Raw genomic sequence first — 24,335 nt, 5'->3', positions numbered from 1 at the left:
AGATTTTAATGGAAGTTACTCTGCTGATTAGAGGAATGCAACCCCCCCGCCATGTCAACATTGATCCAGCAATGATTACACTTCTGGTCAGCCTGTGGTTGTGCAAGCACTGACCTCACTTGGGCTAACATTTGGGATTTCAATCTACAGATGCCAGGGGAGCAGTGACAACTCTGTACCCTGAATCAGGAAAATCCTGAGTAAATTCTCTACCCACATGCTTAAAGCTAGGGATCTGTTTAAGTCCCTTGCTGACTTTGGACTATGCTTAGCACAGTGAAAGGATGCTGCTGTTCTCCTTCAACTATGTTCTTCTGGCCACCTGTACAGTAGATTTACTCAATGAGCTACTAACTAACGCAGTTCTTGGTCACAGAATCATAGGATCATCTGGTTGGAATCAGAGCACAACCAGGGATGTCACACAGGGGAATCCCATCTCCTTCTGACTCTAGCACAAGGGCTGTAACAGAGCTGCTGCCAAAAGGTCTCACCCAGCCATCCTGTTTACAAGGTGCAAGGAGGAACATCAGCCAGAGTGCTCTCCCATGGCTCCACCCACCCCCTTGCTTGTTCCAGTAAAGAATACGTGTTTGCCCTAAAAATCACATGGGACACCGATACGCTGAGAAAGAAGATATTTTCCTAAAGGTCCTTTAGAAACGACGACCTGCAAGATTCGTATTACTTTCCCCTGCCTTACTATGTACATCTTCTCTTTGAACTACTGGAAAGACGCTCCCAAAACGTGAACCCAATGGCATGACAATTCATAAATGCTGCATCCTACAGGAAAAAGCAGAGCAAGAACACTCAAGGCAGTAGTAACAAGCTGTACTCACTTCAGCGTCTGTGCTTTAAAGTCAAACTTGGCTCTAGCAGGTCTCATCTAGAGATCAAAAGAATCAACACATTAAAATAATAATTAGGTTTTCAAGCCGATTCTGAGGAAAAGCACCCAAACTCTTCTACAGCTAACATTAGTCTGGGGAAGAAATCGAATGCAAGTGTTTTGCTACAAGCTTATATGCAGGTGGTACTACAGTCCAAATATGCTGGATGGGTCTCTCCCATCAGGGCAAAAAGTGCCAACTTCTGTATAAAAGTAATTAAGAGCTCTACAGACAATGGATTTAACAGCGGTAAACTTTTCAACGTGACAAACCCTGTCAAATGAAAGCAGCTCCAGTAACTACATTTATTGGGGTTCCAGGACCAAATTTTCATTGACATGTGCATGAAAAAACCAAATTCTACTAGCTGGGAAAAAAAAAAGTAGGATTTTATTTGATGTGGCTCTTATTATTACCTGGCCCTGCTGAATCCTGCAATGTGACCCATGTACTCTGTACAAATTGGTAGGAAAGAGACAAAGGTGAAGAAGAAATATGAATAAATTAAGCACGTGTCTAAAAAAAATTCTTTAGTGGCTATAAAGCCAAAAAGGATGTTGCAGCAGGCCTAGGCTTTAAAGCTTGATTTACTTGGCTGACTTTCTAATTGTCTGAAAATAAACAGACAATTTTAAGGACATTTTGGTAATAGAGCATAAAATTAAGAAGTAGTCACATTCATGTGGCACCAGAGCATTCAAAACTATTACATAGACGGCAGACAACTGTCCTCTATCCACATGGTGACCACCTCACCCACCACTGCAGTGAAGCACCTCTGGGGAAACAGAGCCACTGTCAAGAGCCACAGCAACAATTCCTAAGGCAGAAAAAAGCATTTGGCCAGGACACCCGGACTAGCATCTAGCCCTTGGGAAGAGTGCCTTAGGTTCACTGGGAAAACCATCTACCACCTCCTTTGTCTCTTTCAGAAATCCCACCAGCTCGTATGCAGTGAAACGTGCTGAGACTTTTCCCCGATTGTTTCTACAGGTCCTTAAGCATCTTTCAAGAGGAAAAGAAACAATTTAGTTCTAAAAAAACCCCAACCAAGACAGTCACATGGCTAGGATCAACAAGACATGAAGTTTCTAAGCGTAAGGCACAGACAAGAAGACAATATAGCAATATGATGCAAAAGATGTAGAATGCCTTTGATTCACTAAAAGTAGCTGATATTTAAGGCATGCATCACAGGTGTGCACCAGCGATTCTCAGCAGGCATGCTTTAACATATGCAGCTTGGTATAGAGGTATCAATTAATTTACCAGGCACAAGAGTCAAAGCAGATCTAAATGAAGCCAGAATGGGAAAGGCAAAGGTGGAAAAAAAACAAAAAAACAAACGACATTCTCTGAAGAGCTAATGTCGGCCTAAAGCACAACATTGTGAGAGGCAAATATTGCTTTGGGTCAAGCAGCAGACTGCGGTAACTAAAACAGACCTCTGACCCAGATTTCCTCTTTGCTGTATCGTCTACATTTAGGAGGTCCCCAAATCGCTCATTAGTGATAAACTGATGGTGCGTTGGAATAACCCCTGTGTGCCTTCTAGCTGCAATATCAGCTTCTTCTTGCTCACGTTTAAGCCGTCTCTGGTCCTCTAAAAGTTTCTGCCATAAAATTGCATAAAATGGGCAGTAAATCATCTAGTTAAAGGCATTCAAAAGTTGCCATAAATGTAACTTAAACAAAACTTCTGAGGTCCCAGCAAATAGCTGGGATTTTACAGTTCAACATAAAATACTGATCCTACTAACCACACAAAACCTTCCTGATTTTGCAAGCACAGAAAGTACATCACCAATATGGCATAACTGAAATCCAGCTCATACAGAGGATCTAATCCAAAGCTGATGGAAGTCAGTGAGGAATTTTTCCTAAGTTTTGGCCAGGTTCTGGTTGATTCTAAGAAGACTGATGATAATGCAGAGGGCTGAACCAAATCCCCATCAACCAACAAGGAGTTTCTCTCACTGACTTCCAAGAGACCTTGATCAGCCCGACAGATAAGTTCTGAGACACCAAACTCCCCTGAGCTTTGTAAGGAGCTTGGGAGAGTGCCTAACCACCCTCAGGTATCAGGTTCTCCCATATTCCTTTGGGCTCATGTAATACACTTTTAAAAATAAAGTAAATAAGCCCCAAAGAATGAATTTGGACTTCTGAAGTTTCTGGCACACTAATGGAAATGTGCATTCTTGTACATTTCAAAGCACACATAAACAATATTTGAATTCAGAAAGTTAACACTAAAAATATAACTTCCCACCCCACAGTGAAAATTAATCCCAGCTTCCTAAAGAGCAATCACTTTATAACATCTTTAACTCAGCTTGAATACAGTCAGCGGTGAAAAGTCTATGTGGCTTTTCTGTTATTTTGCCTTGTTTCAGTGTTGCCCAGCCATGTCAAAAAGGACTGCTGCATTCTGTCATCAACAACTTGAGACACCAAAATGATATCTGCTTTGCACTGGGGAAGACCTCATACTTTCTTGTATCTTAAAGTATCTTACATTTGACATTCAAAACCAGAGGATCCCCACAAGAACAACACTGTTCTCACCAGTTTGATTAATACTGACTCAAGCGGCTTGCTTGGAGAACAACAAAACCTTAATTCACTTACAGAATAACCATTTCATCTTTATCTGCGAGTATTGGCGTGTTGTACCACATCTCACATACATCTCCAGCCTTCTGACATTCTTTAAAGCCCTCGTAGATAATCTTGTGCAATCAGTAAGAATTATCAGATTCATTCTAAACAAAAGCTAAATAGGACTACACATTATACATTAAATCAGTGGAGCTGCTAGACTCTTATTAGGCATTAAAGGAGGGCATTACCTCTTTATCATCATGCCGTCTGCGGATAATTTCTTCTGGAGTTTCCATGTAATCAACTGGTGCAAAATGCCTTGGTGATTCTGAATCTACTTTGAAACAACATAAGTAAGTTAAAATACAGATGGGTTTATCTAGCATCACCAGAAAGGAAAAAAAAAAAAAGATATGTTTTTAAACAACTTGTTTCCATTAGGGCAGTAAAGATTCTCAATTGCCGTTGACCAAATTGCCAATCAGATATCAATAATTTATCCATTTAAATTTCTTTCCCTTTTGGGCTATACTTGTGAACAAAGATCCAAAAACAGGGAGAAAATAACAGGACGGGAAAATAAAGACATAGAAGGACTTTGTGAAGAGAAGAGTCACAGCCGAAGTATGACTGTATTTTACTGTTGAGAAAAATTTAATACACACACACACGTGCGTGCACACACTCACACAACTAGACCTTGAGAAACTTCTCCTTAAAGCAAATCATCTCGGTTTGTTTTATATTCCCATGTGTGCAAATTATATAGGACTAGACATATCTCATGTTGAGATTCTTGCATCCCCGAAGTTGCTTGAGAGACAAACCGAACCCTACGTGATTAGAAAGGCAGCAGAAATCGTTTCTCAGAAGTGCAGCTGTTAACAAGTCCTGAACAAAAATGCTCAGCAAGACACGCAGAAGACATGAGACACACAAGGGGGAAAAAAACCAGAGAGAGATAGGGGATGCAAGGGTGGAGAGTAAAAATGCGAGGGTTGTGGAAGAAAAGGGGAGGAGGAAGGAAGCAAGACAACAGATGAGGGTACACTGGTAAAGAACACAAAAAGCCACCTCCTAGGTACGTCCCAAGTTCACTTTGCGGGTTGTTGTTTGTGTCCAGGCTGTGACAGAGGGCATATGGAATGGGGTTCCCATTGTTTAAGGAGTCAGGAGTGTCAGCCCGGCCCATGATGCTATCTCGGCTAGATCCTGTGGTGGGGAAGTAGCTAAGCCTCTCCACAATGTCAAAGGAAGACAGGCGCCTGGGGGCTAGAGGCCTGCTTCTGGAGCACAGGTGGTGCTGGGAGTAGCGACTCTTGTCTCCTACGCTTCCCTGGAGCTGTATGGGGTCGTCTGGGTTCTCAGGGCTGGGCACTGTCAGGATCCCCAGGCAGTCTGGGGGTGGAGTCCTGCAGGATTTATTTTGGAAGGGTTTTTTCAGTCGGAAGGGAAGCGGGCTCATTAGGTAGACATTTCTGGGGAGCATGTGTCTGTCCCCATAGACATCCCCTTTGAAATCAGTGTTCCTGGTGGCCTGCTGCTGCTCATGCCTTCGGATGGTAGTGAACCTGGTGTAGGAAGCTGGGCATGTGCCTTTGCATCTGTTGATTTTCTGCTTCTGAGGCCCATTGAGGTTGCTGCTGCCGCCGCTGTCATTTGATGCATTTGAGAGTAGGTCTATCTCATCTGTGCAAGCTGAAAGTGTGTCCATAGGAATGGCATCACTGACATCCGAAGCTGTGTCCTCCACGTTGCTGCAGGAGAGGGAGGATTTTTCTGCCAAGCTGGCAGCATCCTTCTCTTCTTGGTGTGCTTTTGGCAAATCCAAAAGAAACTCTGCAGAGAAGGCAGAACTCAGACAAATTTTAGACTGAAGAGTAGTGGTGAATTTGTTTTGTCCAGTGGAAAAGTCAAGTGAGGGCATTGATCGGGATCTCTGGATCAGCTGCTCAAAGGCACTGATACGGGAGGAAACGGTGTGTTTGGGGATCTGCTCTGAATCCTCTCGACTAAGACTATGGTCCATCACGTCCTTTGCTTCATTCTCAAACTGAGATGCAATATCCCTCACGCTGCAGGAGGAGACCGTACCCAAATGAATCCTGGACCGGTTGATCTGGTGCATGTCTTTATACAGCACTGTGAACTCCATCCCACTCTTCTTGGAGGCAGGGAACAGGTAGCCTTTCCTAGAGTTAGTGCCATACTCCTGCAGGCTCACGGTACTGCTGGATTTGATGGCATACTCCTGCTTCGACTTCATCAACATGTTTTCTATGCTTTCCCCTATGTCTACCATGAAAGCTTTTTTATTATCAAACAGGGTAACGGAGCTACGAAGGTTTTCGCAGCTTTGAGCTTTCTCATGACACAGCAAGATACCCTTCTTGTCCTGCATAAGAGCAGCCGGAGCTGCTAGTTTGGGTTTGAATTTAGAAGGAAGGATTTCAGTAATGCAGGCTTTTGCAGCTGATAAGGGCTTCTTATGTTTACATGCGTGACCTAACATACCGGCATGACTAGCGTTAAAGGTTTGGCTATTAACTGAAGAGGGTGCAGTCATATGAGCATTCCCACCTTTACGATCCACTGGTAAGCATGCAGAACAAAATAAATACAACCTGTTAGCTTAAGAGCTAGAAAGCTGTTGATAAAGGAGAAAGAACATGCTTGGATTTCATAAAATGCACTTTAAAGAAACAATGTACCAAACCATAAAGAAAAGCAGGAAGAAACTGCACAACAAGCCACACTTCTATGGGAGTAAATGAAGTGCTGCTAACATCTCTAAAATGAGAGGCTTGGCTAGAAGCAGATCTGGAGCACTTTGTAGGTACCCTCCTAAAAAGTGTTAAGCATCATCAGCTTCCAGAGAAGCTGCAGCACCATGGAAAAGGGCAGCTGAACTCCAGGCAGGATCAGGGTGTCAGCAAGAATGCAGAGGCACTAACATTGCAGAAATGGCTTAATACACCAAACCTTTAATCACACCTACTACGGTCTCACCACAGTGCTTGCCAAACAGTTTATTCCTGGGAGGGAGAATACAATCGGCAGCTGACTGTGCTAGCACAAGCAGGCCACATCAGCTGGCCTTGCTGAAGAGCCTCCTGCTTAGAGATTCCCCATACTAGGAATAAGCTGCGTGTCCTTCAGACAATGTGGTTGGCCACATTTGCTTTAAGAATAATCAAGGAGTCAGATCAGGACATTTTTTTTTTTTTTTAATTCAGATCCAATCCAGTTTCACCTTAGACTGCAGGTCTTAGGTCTGCTTCAGATTTGAGTTCAGACCCAAATCTCAAAATAACCATTCAGGTTCAATTGCAGTTTGGGGAACAGTAACTGTTTGAGCAGATTTTTTTGTTCAGATTCTGTTTGACTCCTTGCCCTATAGGACTGACATAATGCTGAAAAACAGCTGGAAGACACAGGCAGAGAAAGACCTTTTTGGTGTGATGTACTACTTTTAGGGAGAGCAGTTCAGAAACCCGGTGCATTCCTTCCCCAGTCCTCTCTCCATCTCAAGCCATTTTTAGGTTGAAGCTGGCTCAGAGATACAATCCCCAGCACAACTCTCTGATGGAAGTCAGGCTCTTCCTTGTGCTACAGAGTCCATGATGAGGGGAGGAAAAGGAAGGAGATGCAGCAGTCTCTGCTGCTTCACTGTCTCAGATCCTGTAGGGCATTGCTGGTTCACAGTGTCCCATGCATTCCCTGGACAACCCTTGAAGGCAGGAGGCTGTGGAACACATGGTGCCAGCTACGCAAAAGTAGCCAGACCAGCAGACGTGGTGTGGCCTGCTGAGATACTGCAGCAGAAAGAGCAGAAAAGGCAGGGAAGAGCTCTAGCATGGCAAGGCAGTGGGAGTGGATGGATAGCAAGGCCAGCCTGGGCAGCCTCGAGGAAGAACATGAGGATGGATCTGGGGTGTGGTTAAGGTGCTGGATGGAAGTAGCTACTCCCTGTTGGGAAGAGGAACCTGGATTAGACAAAAGGGTCATGATAAATATTGGCCTGTGTGGTCTGAGAGAAAAAAAAGGAGGGAAAACTGGGGATTGCAAAGAGGAAGGACAGAGGAAATTTCAACCAGCTTTAATAGGACTCTAGGACTCTAAACCCTGCAGCAGTTTGCCTTATGTCACCTGGCTTTTGAGACTCTGTGCAGAATGGAGAAGAGGTTAATGCCCTGACCACCTACCTTTTGTGGAAGCAGAGCTAGAAGGTCGCTTGAGACCACTCAGGCCCTGGAATGGGATATCTCCACCTTCCAGCACACTCTTGTAAATCTGCCTTTCATTCTCCAAGCCAGCGGGGTCCCCCAGTGCTGCTTCTGACTCTCTCTTCACTGCATGGTAGTTGGGTGAATACGTGGAGCTGGAAAATACAAAAAAAGGGGAGGGACACCAGTGGATCACTTCTGTTTGCTGAGACCTTCAAAAAACCTAGAGAAAACCACACTTGTGAACCCAGAATAGACTGTATATGAAGACCTGGTGCCAAATGAAAATCTAATGAATACACTGTGATAAAGTTCTAGGTTTGGCACTACCACAGCATTCTTCACCTGAGGGAACTCTCTGAGCTCAGTCCCCCAGAAAACAGGCATCAGGAAAGCACGCCTCCTTTATTTTACAAATGGGACAGAGTCACAGAGCAGATGCATGATTTCTTCGCAGACACAAAGAAATTTATTGGCTAGGTAGAAGTAGCTCAAACACCTTCCAGTTCTCAGTCCTCTCTCCTTAAACACTAGCCATGCCTGTCCTCTGCTTACAAAGCACAGCTGCTCAGGAGTTCATCTCTGCCAGTTCTCCCAGTTAACACTACAGTTCATGACTCCCAGAGCAATTTCTCAAGCCACCAGTGAGGGACCATGCAGAGAAGCAGTAGCACAGTGCTACAGACACTAGTGTTGTAAATGCCAAAGAAATTCCCAGATGTGCACAGTCCTGCTCAGCTTTGCCTCAGGATTCCATTACAGGGAATGAAAAATACTGGACACCAGGTCTACCATGCAGGTATATAAACAAAATGCTGTTAAAATTAGTACATTTTTAATTTCTTAGGCTTTTAATGACTGGACATTTATTACAACTCCCTTTCCTCATCAGGAATCTAAGCATAAATATGCCCCTACATCTGATTTCTAGATTTCACTGTTTTCTCTCTAAAAGAAATAACTGACAATGCCATGGTATAAATGGCCTTTCCACATACAAAAGACTTAGAAGCAAACGGGCAGACAATGTTTTCCTAAAAGCTAAGATCATCTGATACCAGTTCCTGTGTCAACCAGGGTCTTCAGAATAAGATGAAGTCTCACACAAAGTGGTTCCGGGGCCAAAGTATGACTGCTGGAAAGTTCAAAAAAAATTTAAAATAGGGCATTTTCCAATTCATGGGAACACTTTGAAAGCTCGTTTATATCCTGATGTTCAGGAGCAATTCAAATTTATGTGAGTGTGGAAATGCTTGTGGTTATGCCTGCTTGAGGATAAATTTGTACACGCATTGGTTTATTTTGGACAGATGCTATATTTATGGGGGAGAGAGAAAGCTTTCACACACATCAGAGGACTAGCTATGGAGATGGAATTACACAATGTCTGGATCACAAAGAAGGAAAAAACAGGTCCTATGCAGTCCCATAAACTACTTTCTGGCATAAAGAAGTCCTGAAAAGCACCACAAAAGAGAAAGGGAGTACCACCACTTTTTCTTCCTAGGCAGTGCTCAAACAGATCTGTAACTACAAAGCTGTTGTGTCTTATGGAGGTTACCCTAGTGCCTCTCTTTGTCAGGTTCCCAAGGAAGCCCTGCCAGTTGCTGCAGGGAATAATGACTGCCCTAAGGTTCCTCACCTGCGAGGTAAAAGCATTTTAGCCTAGTTGTTAAAAAGCAAAGGGTTAAAATTATCCTCCTTTGGGGATACAGCTGGGGAAGAGAGAGGAGGCATTTGGCAGAGTGCCTTTACTGATAACTTCCTTATTAGGGTCACCAAGCACTACTGCATTAGGGCCAAAGCAGTCTGTGAGGTCAGAATCAGGTGAACGCTGGGAAGAGCAACACTGCAAAAAAGATAATAAACTCAGGTATCTTTTCTCCCTGCTCTCTAAAGACAGGGCAGGGAATAATGGGCAGCTCCACTGGGTCTTGCTGTTGTGTCCCACTCCCAGCCTATCCAGGCTGCTTCCCCTCCACTGGCACAGAGGCTGACACTCCAGCATGCTTTGGGTGGCATTAGGAAGGGCATAGACAGTGCTGCTGCAGGCAAAAACCTTACCAAAGGTTTTGCAAACCTGCAAAACAAAACTAAATGGTCATAGAAGCAACCAACAAAATGCAGCAGTGTGCAAGTTTCCCAGCAGAATGAACACAGGCGGAAGCGAACTGAGTTGAAAGAAATACAGGAGACCTCTAAGAGTGCCCTAGAGTGAACACACGTGATGGGTGTGTGGAGAACATGCCTGTCCTAACAGAGGGGATCACCATGCTTACGGACAACCTTAGGACAACCTCAGTCCAATTACAAGGAGCAGCAGGTTTGCAGTAGGAGCTGGCTCCGTGGCTCGAGTAACTCAGTACGGCTCAACTAACTGAGCTCTGAACAAACTGGGCTCAACTAACCTTACTTTGAATTTTTTTTTGTTTTGTTCCTTTTTTAAAACAAACCAGCTCCATGTACAACTCACTTAGACAGAGCATTCTCTTTATTATATATTCCTCCAGAAACGCAGTGCTACGTTAGATCTTTGAGAAATATTGTTAGTGCTACCACTGTTCCCTTCCTGGAAGTGAGAAAATTGTCTTCCATCAACAGATGATCTGGTGTGCATAACTGGGAATATCTAACAGGAGCCCATCTATCACAGATGTGTACCAGAAGGAAGCTATATTTATTCCATGCAATAAAGTTACTTGCATGAAGTTAAAGTCGATTTACAGACTTCATCAAAATGGAGTTAAAGGTCTGTTTATTTCTTTTTAAAGCCACTACCTAACACAATCAGCAATTCTTATCTAGACAATGCAATCAGTTGTGATATTTCAAAATCCATTGAAGATCAAAGAGCCAATAACGTACCTTGACTCATCTAAAGCATATGTATAATTCTCGCATTTGTCTACATCCATCAGCAAAGAAATACAGCAAACCCATTTCCAACACCCAAACCTGTGTCCTACATGCCTTCAGATTGTAAAGAGACATCAAGAAGCAATCAGAAAACTTACTGGGAAGAATGGTCTGTGGAAGTTTCCAGAGGAGTAAGACCTGCTGCGTTCTGCAAAAGTCCAAACAAAGGAGTCATTGATACACACTTACATGAGAGGAGAAAGAAAAAGGCTTGCTTAAGTAATTTTCCCTTTATTGTTTGAATATTAGCCTTTAGGAGACATCGAGGATTAAGTCTAAATGCAATTTAAGCTGTCAAGGTCTTTGCAGAAAAGCGACAATTTTCCTGAGTTCCTTCAGGGCAGTGACAGATTTTAGCACAGCCGATGCCTTTTCGCAGCATCTATTTTTTGTCTGCAAATGAGTCATTGTGAATAAAGCCAAAAGCAAGAAGATATAACCAGCTAGGCCATGACCAGCAGACACATGCTCGTACTTATTTCCCCAAGTTTCTTCCCCAACCAGTCACTGCCCGCCTTTGCTTTAAAAGTATATTACAGTTCTGCAGCACAATACATTCCTCAGCGTTCAAAATAACATCAAAGCACTAACAAGAAAAGCAATGTTTCAGTTCAGTTTCCTTACTTAAGAGAAGCAATGCCAGCTGCACAGGTTCAATAGCAAAAGCCAGTTCTTATCCGCTTGCTTTAAATCCATCTAACAGTTCCTAGGCACATTTTTTAAAAAAACTGAAGGTAATTTTAGAAGAAACGTTCTATTTGGTGTCACCTCATCTATCTGAGGATTCCTATGTAGGAAGAAAAAGAAAATCTTGGGTTTGAAAAAGCAGCTTTTTCAAGTCCTGGTGAAACACTGCAGCTTGGGGGAGGAGGGGGGCGGGGACCAGAAGAAAAAAATAGAAAAAATGGCATGTTACCCAATTTATCTTTTCATGGTTCAAGTCCTGCAGACCCTCAAACAGCAGCAGCAGCAGGTGACCTGCCCTAGAAGTCCATGGCAAGGTGCAGCATAACGAAAACTATGCAAAAATCTCTTGGTAATATCCAAATCTGGGGTAGGCATGAGCTCCTAGCAGAGAGCAGGGCTTGTTTGAAGGGAGGGTAGATGGCAACACGCTTGAAAGGCACGAGATGATGACGTGATGCCAACCAAGAATTTTAAGCTGATTGCTGCTGCCTATTCATGTGAAAAATAGAGAGGGCTTTTTTGCAGACACTGAACTCAAAACCCTAAAGGGGGACAGGGCAACTGAAAGGGAACAGGAGAGAGAGGAAATCACTGTATCTGAAATGGATTTCAAGCCGGATTCTCAGCATCACGTTCTATTATTTCTGACAGCGACACAGCAAGCCATGCAGTCAGAACGGTGAGAACCATTATTTATCCCAACCTCATTTAATAATCACCCAGCAGTGAGTAGATTAGAGCAGAGAGTTTGGAAACAGGGATTGGCAGCATGAAAAGAATAGGAAATACCTTCTGTGGCTTTTTATGTGGCGCTTTATAAAGCTTCTCCATTTTTTCTAAATCTGCCTCTAACTCAGTCTGGTAGAGGTAGAGGTCTTTTTCTAGATCAGTCTGGTTAAAGAAGGAGAAGAAGAATGGGAAAATAATGCTTAGGGTTAGGGGAAACCAAAGGAATGTTAATTTTGAAAAAAAAAAAGTGAGCCTTTTTAATCAAAAAAACCCAAAGATGGTATGGACAATACACAGAAATTCACTAGTAATTAATCATGTTTCAATCATTACAGAGGAAATAGTTTAAGGCATTTAACATTCAAAATTAAGAGATGCACAGGCCTGCTAGAATCTAATTCTACAAACCACAAAGTTATAAAACCCACCTGTAAAAAAAAAAAGATACTTTAACAATATGCAATATGCTGTTAGTATTATTATCATTGTAAGTCAAGATAGCAAACCCACCACTCTAAATTATTGCTGATTATGCTTGAAGAATTGTTTATTAAATCAAATTACTAGCTTTTTTAACAAGCTTTTTTTTTTAACAATTACTTAATTGTTAGGCTAATGAGCTCAAGCCCAATTAAAAAAAAAACAAAAATCACTCACAAGCACACAAAACTCAAGCAATGCTACAAAACAGGAAAAGAAAAACCGCATACACACATACATACGCGCTAGATGCTGTAGTACAACGCACGTGAGACACGATTACCTTTCTATCCTCTCTAGTAAGGATAGAGCAATCTCCAGGAGTATAATCCCAAATCTTTTTTGGAGGCTGATGGAAAGCAGAGGAAGGAAATGAGGAAATGAAGATAAGGAAAGACATCACAGAGAATATGGAAACTGGATTAGAACAGAGGGGAAATACAACAGGGCTTTTGCATCAACACTGGAAAGAAATTAAAACCAAACAAAACAAAAAAACCACAAACACAACAGAGAAAGAGAGATAGAAAGAGGGACAAATCTGCTATAGCACAAATATCCAGAGATTGTGGGAGGCAAAAGGGAGCACACATGCAGTCTGGAAGGGGCTGTTTTCAGTAGTGTTTGAGGAAATTTTTACTTTTGTGAGGTGCTCTAAGGGACTTTGGACTCTCTAGAAGGAGTCCATAGCTGGTGGTTAAAGCATTCTTAACACAAAACCAAAACAAAAAAAGGGGAAAAAACCACACAGTCATAAAAAGCATTTGTTTTGCTCATTCTTCTTTTCAAAAGGAAAGACTAAAACAAGGACCTCTGATAAAGGAAAGGGAGAATCTTTCCCACCCCCACCAGACTACGAATACATACCATGTGAACAAATGGCTGAATTTCCAGTGGTGGCATTGTGGGGCAATGAGAATGCAGAGTTGTTATTTATTTCACTGTTTTGGGGGTTGTTTGGGAAGGGGGGGGGGGGTTGGTGGAGAGAGTGTGAGACACGGAATTTTGAGAACTAGTTATTTAAAATCCATCCTATAGGTGAAAATGCCGATTTCAAAATAGGATTTTCCTGTTTGGATGCACATGTAAATATCAGGGAGGATCATTCAAAGTGAAAGACCTTTGTCCTGACACTCCTATCCAAACAATGGCTAATATCCTCATTTCTCCAGATATGCACCTCTCACTGATGTGCTCAAAGGGACTTTGGTCTTATTTTGTGAAATCAGAATACATTTGCTCCATTTCCAAACAAAAATAACCTCTGTTGGCTGGCAAGCTTACCATCATCCTATGCTGACTTTCGTGACTAGATTATGGAAGTGCCTCCAAGTCACTGACAGGGAATCTCTGAGTATCAGCTTATCAAAGGTGAGACTGAGCTACAACACTTGGGTCTTGGTCCAAATTCCTTTCCAGACTGCCTGGATCTGTAGTTTGAATCTGTCCTACTTTACATTTGGACAGACACTGTGTGGATACAAACAGGTAAGCAGCTGCAGGGAGGTAGATGGTGTTGCAAAGATTTAAGTTTGAGGTTTGGAGGGAGGAAGTGAGGGAAAGGATGCGAGAAGGCAGGACATGCACACCTTTTTCCAGTCCCTTGCTTCTCCATTTATAGCAAAGAGCTTACTCAGTGCTGTCTCAGGAAGGGCTGGAAGAACATGCCCATGTGTGTGATCCTGCAATCACAGCAGAAGACTACCAAGCTGTAGAGTGACCAAACGTCAAGTTTTGTGGACAGTCTCCATGGAACAGTGGAGCCACAGGTGAGGAAGGAAGGAGCACGTGGGGGATTCCGTCTCAGCAGCGCACGGAAAAAATCCATGTTGTAGAGACTGATGTACCTGTCTGCAGGGCATGAGCCTGCCTACAGAAATGTACCTGGGATGCTGGTCCAGAAAAGTGTGGCTTCAGCTGCCTTAGGAAGCACATGTGCTCTCCTCAATGGGGAAAGCCCTATCCTGGTCATTCTGGTGTCTTTGGAGAGCAGCACCCACAGCCTGGCAAGAATCTTATGCTCCCTTTTACCAAGGGTGTTGCCTGCCCACATCACATAGCTGCGAATAAAGCCAGAAAGCCAGGGGAAATCATGCCTGTAGAAGTACACATTGCTTCCAGCACTGGGAAAAAAAGCAAATGTCACTTGAAACTCTTTGGTTAGGCAAGAGGCTTAGCCACTAGCTGGTCACAAAAATCTGGTCCTCTCAAGACCAGAGTGAGAAAAGCTACAAAAAGCATGCTCTTCTGGCTACGGTAATGAAGCTCAGCGAGAGCTTTGCTAGCTGTGGAAGCCGGAAATGGCATCCTGGACTCAAGGGCCTGATGCCGAAGCACTACGCAGAGTTCCTCACAGGGACAGGTCATAGTTGATCAAGGAGCATGGTTGCATGGCTTTGGAGCTAGAGCAAGCTGACATGGGCTGTCATTTCAAGGCAAGCTGTAAGAAAGCAACCCTTAACAACAGTGCCCTGAACAAGGTGGGGAACTTGTCACCAAAAGAGATGCTCTGCTGAGCAAGACAGATTGCTCGTGTAGCCCGAGATGCTCTCTTCTGCAGTATGGCCAAGACTCCACAACTAAAAGTACAAAGGCACACTTCTAAGGAACAGATACAACCTCACTCCTAGAAAGGCCCAAGGGCATAAATGTCCTCCTTTCTCTGACACATTTTCTCTTAACTTACTCTGACTCAAACGATCATAGAGACGACAGACCCTCATTCATTGCAAAAGCATACGGCTATTCATTACACAGCAGCAAAGAGAAGTGGGTTTCTTCTCACTTTGTGGCAACCTTAAACCATGACAACCAGTGAGGGGTTGAATCCTTACGCTGACATCACTTAAAAGCCTCAGTGAGGTGGGATATACCTGACTTCAAGTGCCTAAAAGTTAGGAGGTGGCATCTCAAACACTGCTGAAGCTGCTTCTTTAGCTTAGGATGGAAAGTCCATAGCTATAAAACATAGGTTTTTTATGATAGAATGATCCAGACACTGTATGCATTGGTTTTCAAACAAAAATTACACTATTTCTATTATGTGATCAGACCAGGCTTCCAACCTCAGGCAGCTACATTCTGTGCAGAGGAATTTCGTCACTTCTGTGGGAACAAAGACTAGATTTAAAAAAAATCTGCTCTCTGGTGTACATGTGCAGTTGCCTTTGAAGCCAGTAAGGAACTTCAAAATGTATTTATGTTTTGTTGTCCATGCAGGGAAATCTCAGCAGTACACAAAAAATGGTGTGCTGGGGCATTTGACAACTGACCTCAAGGAGAAAGAAGAAACAACCACTACCTTTGAATAGCTGTGAGAGGATGATACTGACCTTCTGGTGCAGTAAGAGTAGCTTATTAAACAGTACTTAATAATTAAGTTAATAGTGTTTAATCAGTAAGAACCAGGCCATAAAATCCTTTAAAGTCACATTTTTTCCAGTAGTCATGGCCAGTGATATGCTCCCTTCATCAGAATGTCCTTTGTCCTATTGAATAATCAAGCTTTGCTTCGTCATCTTCCAGAGCAGGAAGTCATGGCTGGGTTGGTTTTTTTTTTTTGCCCCTACACATAGAAACCCAGCTTGATTTGAAAAGAAAGCACACTGTTCTCAGATTCCTTTGGTTTCAGGGAATGGTTAGGGCTTTTCAACACAGACTGATGCACCCCATTTAGACAATGGGCAGCTACATGTATAAGGAAACGAGCAGAAAACAGGGTCATGATCTGTTTATAGATAGCTAGAAATTACTGTCCTACAGTTTACAAGCCAAGGCCAGGAATAAATGAGCGATTCTCCTTGACTTCAAACTACCTACCAGCCATCCCAGGTCTTGTTAGGCAAAGGGAAAGTAAGGGTTTTGCATAAGGAAAATAATTCTCAATAATGAGAAAAGGGCATTACTTCTAACATTAACAACAAAAACGTAGTTTGAACTATGGTTCAAAAATATTGCCTTATTGATACATATGGCTGGAAGGTGGGGAATGATTGTAAACTCTTCAAATACTTAAAGTGGTCACAGAGCAGCTGCTTTACATCAGTACCAGAATGATGTTGTGAACAATCACAGTTTTGAATGAGTAAGGCAGCTGCTGTGGGTGTAGGGCCTAGCAAGGAGATGTGACAATCATTTAAAAAAAGAGGCAGGTTGACTTCATTGGTGATTGAACTATCAAACTTACCGGTTTCCCAAACTCCAATTCCGAAAAGAATTTATACCAAGGTTCATTCTTTAAATCTATCTCTTCTGGGCTTATATCCCGAGTCTAAAGGAGTTGGTGATAGGGGAATGGAAGAAAGAGAAGGATAACATTATGCAAAGAATACACGGAAAGGGACTGTTAGAGATGCAGATCCTATGGTTTCCACTCTAAAATGTAGATATTTAGCCTCATAATTTGGAATTTTTGTAGCACCTCTCTCACAAAGGCCATGAACTTCTTTGCCAACATCAGTTAAGCTAATGGCATCATTGTGAGCAGGATGAATATGAATTAATTGCATTTTACAGATCAGGAGACCCACACAGACAGATTATGCAGCTTGCCAGAGTCACAGGGAGACTCGGAGGTAGAGCTGGGAGACAACCAGTCCTTTGGTCCTACTATCAGACTCTACCACCGAGTCCAAAGCTGCATTTACTTTAAATTTGTTTTTTTAATTTGGCTAAAAAGAGAGATCGGTGAGACCTGAATCAAATACTGCATCTTTAACAGCACATGAATATGTGAGAAACCCTGTTCTATACACTGCAAACAGAGTGAAAGGTGGTTTTTTAAATCAAAGGAGAGACAAGTCAGAGAGAGCGCATCCCTGGAAGATCTCTGAAGGGATGGATAGAGAGAAAGTATTGCTTTTTTTTTTTCCACAGATAAATGTTGGAGAATCAGACAAAACTACAACAAGAAAATCAGACAGGACAGAAAACAGTACGGTTGAAAAGGAAAATCCCTTTGGTTCATACAATCTGTTTCAATGAAACAGCAAAAGTTGAAATAGCTGTAGCTGTTTAAAAACACTGCTGGTGACATAAGAGAATAAAGTCCATTGCTGCAGGTTATGAGGAGCCACTCCCCAAAAGACATCTAGCTGTTTCCTGCATTTCAGCGTACTAGTCTTGACATAATGGATCTCAATGCATTAAAAATATAAACACATCATTTCTGATATGCCAGTGGGATACCAAGGGCTCCATCACAACAAGAAATGAGCCACACGCATGCACAGAGCTCCAACACAAAGTGTCCTGATGCAAATCGTCCTGTGATGGGATTACTGAGGCAGGGGGCACTTCCCACCAGTCCTACAGGGCATTGCTAGATGTCCCAGACTCTGCCACAGCCATTAGACATCACCAAAAAAGCTCTAGGACAAGAGCTCAGGATTGATGCTAAAAGAGGGACAAGGCTTAAATCTGAAAGATAAATGGTTACATCATGTTTGATCTCCGATGGCCTGGAGGAAGATTTGTATATTTCTTAAAAGCACAATAGAAGCAATGCCTCCATTTTTTTTACTGCACACCAACTAAAAGTTCTCATCTTGTTATATAGTTGCCTTTACATAAACGACAACAACAAAAGCCCACTGATGCCAATGGGAGGCTCTTCACTGCTCTGAAATCATTTTGGATTTGGATTCTGATAGTCACAGCTCTGGGTGTGATTCCCAGGAGATATTGACAAATCTCCTGCCATCTCCTTGAAAGATCTAGTTGCTAACCACTGTATTACTATTGTATTTAAGGAGACTGATAGAGACCATGAGGCCACTGTTGCAAGACCTTCCTTCTTCTGTGATCCATGCCTTGAAATGAAATCTCAAAAAATAACACTGGAAGTAACCAGCTATCACATTCTTCTTGTTTTTGATGAGACAATTTTTTCTCTACTATGCTGATGACGGTCATGCTTGTGGCTTTTAGACTCTGATTCAACAGTTCAATTAAGTATGTGATGAAGTCTGAACGTGTAAACAGTGCCACCGGTGATGACAGACATTTTGCAAAAGCTTAAAGTACACAGAAGAAGTAGGCCTTTTGCCACAAAGTTTAATCTTGGCTTTAATCTCTTTAATCTTGTTTACTGTGAGACAAAATTGATACTTAAGTCAGCAGAATCTTGTTCCAGGAGGGACTGCACGAATGGAGTTATCATACCATGTCCAAACCACTCCTCACTGGAACTTTTTTAGTGGGCTGAGGAAGATTTCTAATGGCCCTAGCAGGATCAAGAGAAAATAATCCAATGCCCGTTTCAACAGGCTCTAGGGTCATGCTCTTATTAGGAGCAACTTTGTTGAAGTCAATGAAGGGACACAGGTGTGAAAAGAAGTTGGTTGCAGGATCTTCAAAAAGTTATGCACTTGGAAGGAAAAAAGAAAACCCAACAAAATACTAAGGAGAAACATCAGGTCCCAGATCAGACTCGATTTCCACATTTCTATTGATTTAAATTGCTGTTCAATGTTGTGTAAAATCCTTGGAAGGTTTTCCAGAAGCATTCCCTTACCTACACCATGCATGGATCAATGCCTTAGCTGTCATGGCATAAAGTCCAGTTTACAAGTGGAATCTTGCATGCAATCAGCTCTTCTAATTGAATCCTTCAAATTAATGCCTATATAGAACAATTATATCTTTATGTACCAAACTGACTATTCACTAGTAACCTCATTCAGTGTCTTCTAGCACTTAGTGTCACAGTTGTACCACTGAAGGACACCTTAAGGGAGCCGTGGTGATTCATGCAGGACAGTCTGACAAGGTTAGCACCACCTTTCTGCCCTGTCCCCTGCTAAGTATTATCAGCCAAGCCTGCAGAATAAGACTATTGTATGTCCCCTAGCTGTCATGATTGACAGCATTACTTACTAATTCAAACTGGAACTGGTAAAAGGTCACTTAATACTTCAGGTTACACATCAGCATAGCTGGGAAGCCAGCTCGCATTCAGTTCTGCCACCCCTGCCACAGAAACAGTGAGATCCAGCTGAGGACAAAAGCAGCCTGGAGGAGATGGCCATGCCCTAATGCACCTCAGAGGCATCCCCTGAGGCACAGCACGGGCACTCCAAAAATTGGCTCTTCAGAGTTTTAAGCATCAGAGGAACATAGAAACTGAATCAGCCCATTTTGTTGCATAATGTCTTCAACCCTCCTGCATCAACTAATGCCGTGCCCTAGAAAAAGTACAGCTGGCAAAACAGCTGCTGAACAGGTCACAGTGTCAAACATGGATTAAAAACTAGGGTTAGTGATCCATACTTAACACAGAAAACGACATGCCCAAAAGGAAAGAAGCCTCTCAATATCCCTGGCTCTTGGCTTTATAAAGAACAAAAACGTTAGGAAGTTATGTGAAACAGATTTGAAAACAAAATATACAGGAAATACATCACATGAGCACTGCAATGTAAGCCTAAGGAATCGCACCTGAATAGAACCGGATGAGTGCTTAGGGAGTATTTTACAATCACAGGATAAAGCCGCAAACTAGGATAATATAAACAAGCATTACCATCTTTTCATTGTTCAGAACTGAGGACTTTCCTGGCTGATAGTCATAAATGCTCCTGGGCTCTGCACGGTATTTTCTGGTGTCCACCTTCTTGTCCGGAGGCTCCCAGTCAGTCCTGAGGAAAGAGAGATCGATTAACCCAAAGCACTGTGGTTTCTGTGGAGAAGAGCACTTCCTTTTAACAGGTGCCTCTCCTCGTTAATCATGGTTTAATCAGGCTAGTTTTTTTAATCTAGGACAGCAATCTGTTTCCAAGAGGAACAGTTCAGACGGGGTTCCAGGTATATATTTATCTATGGCAGGCAGAGTTTGATACAGCTCAGCTGCTGAAACCATTGGACCAGAAGAGGTTTCTTCCAAATACTTTCAATAAAATTCCAGACTTTCTTATCTTTCCTGATTAGAAATAGCTTCTTAGTGATGGGCTTCAACTAAACTCACAAATACGAACATGTCCAGATTTTGTCCAGAACTCAGATTAAATCCCTTTTGCTAAAATTCTTCATTTTAGCCACATCACTGATTACCCGACTACTACTGCTCTGGATTCTTGGGGCGCTCTGGGGTTCAAGAGAAAGGGGTGTCTTTTCTAGAGACATGAATGAATTATTTCAGACTGGTATACCTAAAGATGGCTAAGAACAGTCTATTTACTATCCAAACCACTATAATTTTGTGCAGCATACACACTGGCACACTTCAGTGCCAGTGCCCAGCTCCTACAGAAAGCAGTATATACGAATACCTCACGCAGAATAACCAACGCCCCTGAAAAAGCCCAGAAATCAGTCCATTTAAGCTGACAAACAAATTCTTATCTTGCTCTTGATATGTTCCCTTTGATGGGCAACACTGTATGGGGATTCATCTCACCTAGCACTCACCAAATAGAAATGAGGCATCTAACCAAAACAGCTGCTCCAGATTTCATCCCACTTACCCTGCTGATCTGGTTTAGGGTAGGAGCAACCCACTGAGTGGCCCAAAATCTCTCCACTGGCTTAGGAGACACAAACAATTTCTTTTTTTTTTTTTTCTCTTAAAACTAAGGCAAGATGACAGCCAAAATGACTGGCCCACAGCATACAAATTTCAACAAGGTTAAATCTTGCTATTTAGAGGAAACTTGATTGCTTAATATTCCAACGCCAGAGAAACTTCTCCTGGGTGAAACACTTTTGTCACCAGATAATAGGAAGCTAATTATTGCAAGAGTTTTCTCCAATGTACTATGCCTTCAATCCCTATGTAAGGAGGACTTACTCTATCAGCAAACTTTGTCTCCTGATCCAGTGGCCTGAGATGCTCACTGAATTGGCAATCTCACATTATGGCATTGCTCATTTGAGGCAGCAAGTGAAAAACATTAAGAGCCTGTAGAAGTTGGTGAGGGAGGAAGGAGCAGTTCAAGTGCTGGGAGAATTCAGAAGGACATAAAATATTGCTCATTCTGCTTTCCCTTCATTTGGTAAATGCATTCGTTACTGTTACAAAAAGGTTTAAAATACATAGTAATAAACAAAGTGAAAAAAGAGGAGGGAAGTCATCTCGAAAGACCAGAAATGACACTGCTAACCAGAACCTACTTCCAATAAAGTTCACGTGAGTGGGACTCCTCAGAGATGGAAAAATGTAATAGAACTTTTACCAAGGCTCAATATAAATCCAAATTTTGCTTCTCCACAATTATTGCAACTTGCATTTTTTCTGAGGTGCCTTTACAGTGTCACACAGAGCCAAGAGTTTCCACTGTGCCTCTGTGGTAGGCACTAGATAGGCATGACACAGAGGGAAACACTCCTCATCTAGGCAGGAAACTATGCAATAGTCTGCGTGATGCCTGGTAAAACAAGACATACAAAATGAGGGACTGGGCTGTGTCAATGAAGAGGTTCACTGCTACCTAGTAGAATACCCAGCGTCAACACTACATCTCCGCTTCCCCAAAAAAGTTTAACTGGATTTGTAGGTCACTTTTGTTTCCTTCTCATTCACAGTTTTCAGAGATTCTTCCAGTACTGATCCAGACATATCTTAGTTCAGGTCACCTTTCTGGGCTTGATTTCAGCGATGAAGTACGGTTTGGCAGTGGCAAAGTGGCAGATTTCTTAACAACCTTCTCTGAATCAATGTTGTCCATCTCACTCTTGGAGCGGGGAACTGAAAGCTGGGTTCTGCCTGTAGGTTAAGTCAAATATAGGGATATTAGAGAGCTGGGTAAAGGCAAATAAATACATGCTTTACACACCCTTTCTATTTGACAAATTATAAAAGAAATGTGAATTACTTACTGTCCTCAGAATAGGAATAACGAGGAGAGTATGAATCAGAATCTTCATCTGAAAGACAAAAGCATTTTGCAAGTGAGCTAAAAGGACTCCAAAGAAGCAGCACCAGAGACCCTTTTCATTTCTTCTACTAATACATTCACCATAATTTGAGTGATATGCTCAGTACTTACCACAGGGAGAGGATCCTAGAAAAGAAAATCCCAATGAGGTTTAAAATGCATTTAAATGTAATTCCTAGATTAGATATAAATATAAATATTAATGTACTGCTTACACTAACACCCTTCTCCAGGCTCTTAAAGCACTTCAGAAAATAAACACCTTCTATCACAAAACTCCTCTACAGCAAGGGTTATTAGATCCATTTCATCCAAAGCTGAAAGATAAATGGAGGCTCTAAAAGCCATAGCATACGTCTAAAATAACTCCATAGACACTAGACACAGTAACTGAGCTGAGAAGTCCTGCTTCCAATCATGTATAATGACCGCTGGGACATCTCCCTTGTATTAACTTGCACACCAAGTTGAAGTACGGTCACTGACTCAGATTATCTTTTAAGTACAGATTACTTTCCTGGCACAAGACACACAAGTACACAGGCACAAGGATACTGTCCTTGTTCTGAAGAGCTTACTATTTAAATAGGAAAGATGTGTCTATAGAGTGCAACAGACATATTCAAGCAGCTCTGAAAGAGCTAGCAATGACATCTGTATAACTGAGTGGTGTGGTCTGGTCCCCAGCTGAACAACCTTCTCTTTCGCAGCTGAAGTGTTATACTGCATCAACACAGCAATGTTGTTCCTAGGACACAACTGCTGCCTTGGGCCATGGAACCACATACTGCCTTATTCAAACAAAACGTGGTACTGTAGTAGTGCACAAGGTAGATGTGCCCAAAAAGAAGATGGGAGGATGGCTGTGTTGCCGACCCCCACTCTACAGGTTATGCCAGACAGACACTGTCTTGACCAAAAACCTAGTGGTGTTTTTCACCATCTTCAACAGGCTTCGGAATGAATCTTCAGTGAATTCCAGGCAGTAGCGGGTGGGAGTTTGGATCAGACCTGGAAACCAGACCTACAGGCCCATCACCTTTCTCTGCTGATGAGAGTTCAAACTCATTGGGATGTGTATGAGACATTTACAGGATTTTCAAAGCAAAATGTAGGAAAGTACGATGCAATGGGTGCAAAGAGAACTGTGAACAAAGGTATTACTAATACCTCTGGGAAGAAACCACAAAAGTGACAGAGATACGACAGAAAAATAGATGAAGCTAGAACAATCTAGATAAGAAAGACCATACTAAAAAACTGCTAAGTGAATTTAATGATGCTGATCAACAGATTGAAACAATTTCCAGATCTTTTCTTGAGGAGGACATCAATCAGCTGCTACAGCCAATCTCATCTGCTGGGGAAAAAAAAATCTGCCTAACAGCTAACCTGGAATTGCACTCAAGCCTTAATCAAGCCTTTCAGAAAGGCTCAAAGAAGTCTTTACTTTCAGCCTCTCTGCTGAGTTCTCTTGGTGAATGAATTAGAAGGTTTAAGTTTCAAACAGATGTTTATTGACTGTGCTGTGCTTTTCTTAACTTTCAGGTTAAAAAACAGCAAAGGTCAATTTTCAGGCCAATTCCTGTATTTTAAACCTAAATGACATAACACAAATATTTATGTAATATTATTACACTGAATTCTTGACAAAACTAATTCATATTCCTGTGTACAAGTTGAGTTTATTCAGTTAACAAAATCTGAATATGTAAATCACAAAACTCTTGGACCCTATGAATGCAGATGAACAAATGCCTAAAACTATCTTCACAGCCATCCACCTCTCATAGTCTTATTTAGTGACGGAGATCAATGAAAAAGTTTATTTACTTAATTGAAGAGAAATACCAATATTCGTTACAGCTCATCATTCAGACAGGAAGGCCATACCATAAAAAATTAACGTCAGGTAAGAGCTATTTTCC

General features: G+C 42.2%; 1 protein-coding gene across 1 annotated transcript in view; it reads right to left on the bottom strand.

Moving 5' to 3' along the window:
- Positions 1–24,335, bottom strand: part of SORBS1 (sorbin and SH3 domain containing 1) — a 66,537-nt gene that overhangs the window by 14,406 nt on the left and 27,796 nt on the right. The window contains exons 10-19 of the mRNA XM_010138248.1: positions 22,345–22,396; positions 22,106–22,231; positions 20,058–20,172; positions 16,722–16,805; positions 12,819–12,884; positions 12,116–12,217; positions 10,738–10,787; positions 7,703–7,878; positions 3,746–3,831; positions 843–889 (exon numbers count right to left, since the gene is read on the bottom strand). Coding sequence (XP_010136550.1) covers positions 843–889; positions 3,746–3,831; positions 7,703–7,878; positions 10,738–10,787; positions 12,116–12,217; positions 12,819–12,884; positions 16,722–16,805; positions 20,058–20,172; positions 22,106–22,231; positions 22,345–22,396 — 904 coding nt within the window. The remainder of the gene's footprint in view (positions 1–842; positions 890–3,745; positions 3,832–7,702; positions 7,879–10,737; positions 10,788–12,115; positions 12,218–12,818; positions 12,885–16,721; positions 16,806–20,057; positions 20,173–22,105; positions 22,232–22,344; positions 22,397–24,335) is intronic.

Source organism: Buceros rhinoceros, unplaced genomic scaffold (assembly GCF_000710305.1).
Source record: "Buceros rhinoceros silvestris isolate BGI_N320 unplaced genomic scaffold, ASM71030v1 scaffold36606, whole genome shotgun sequence".
Lineage (NCBI taxonomy): Eukaryota > Metazoa > Chordata > Aves > Bucerotiformes > Bucerotidae > Buceros > Buceros rhinoceros.
Note: the sequence above shows the minus strand (reverse complement) of the source record. Positions and strands in the feature narration are given on the sequence as shown.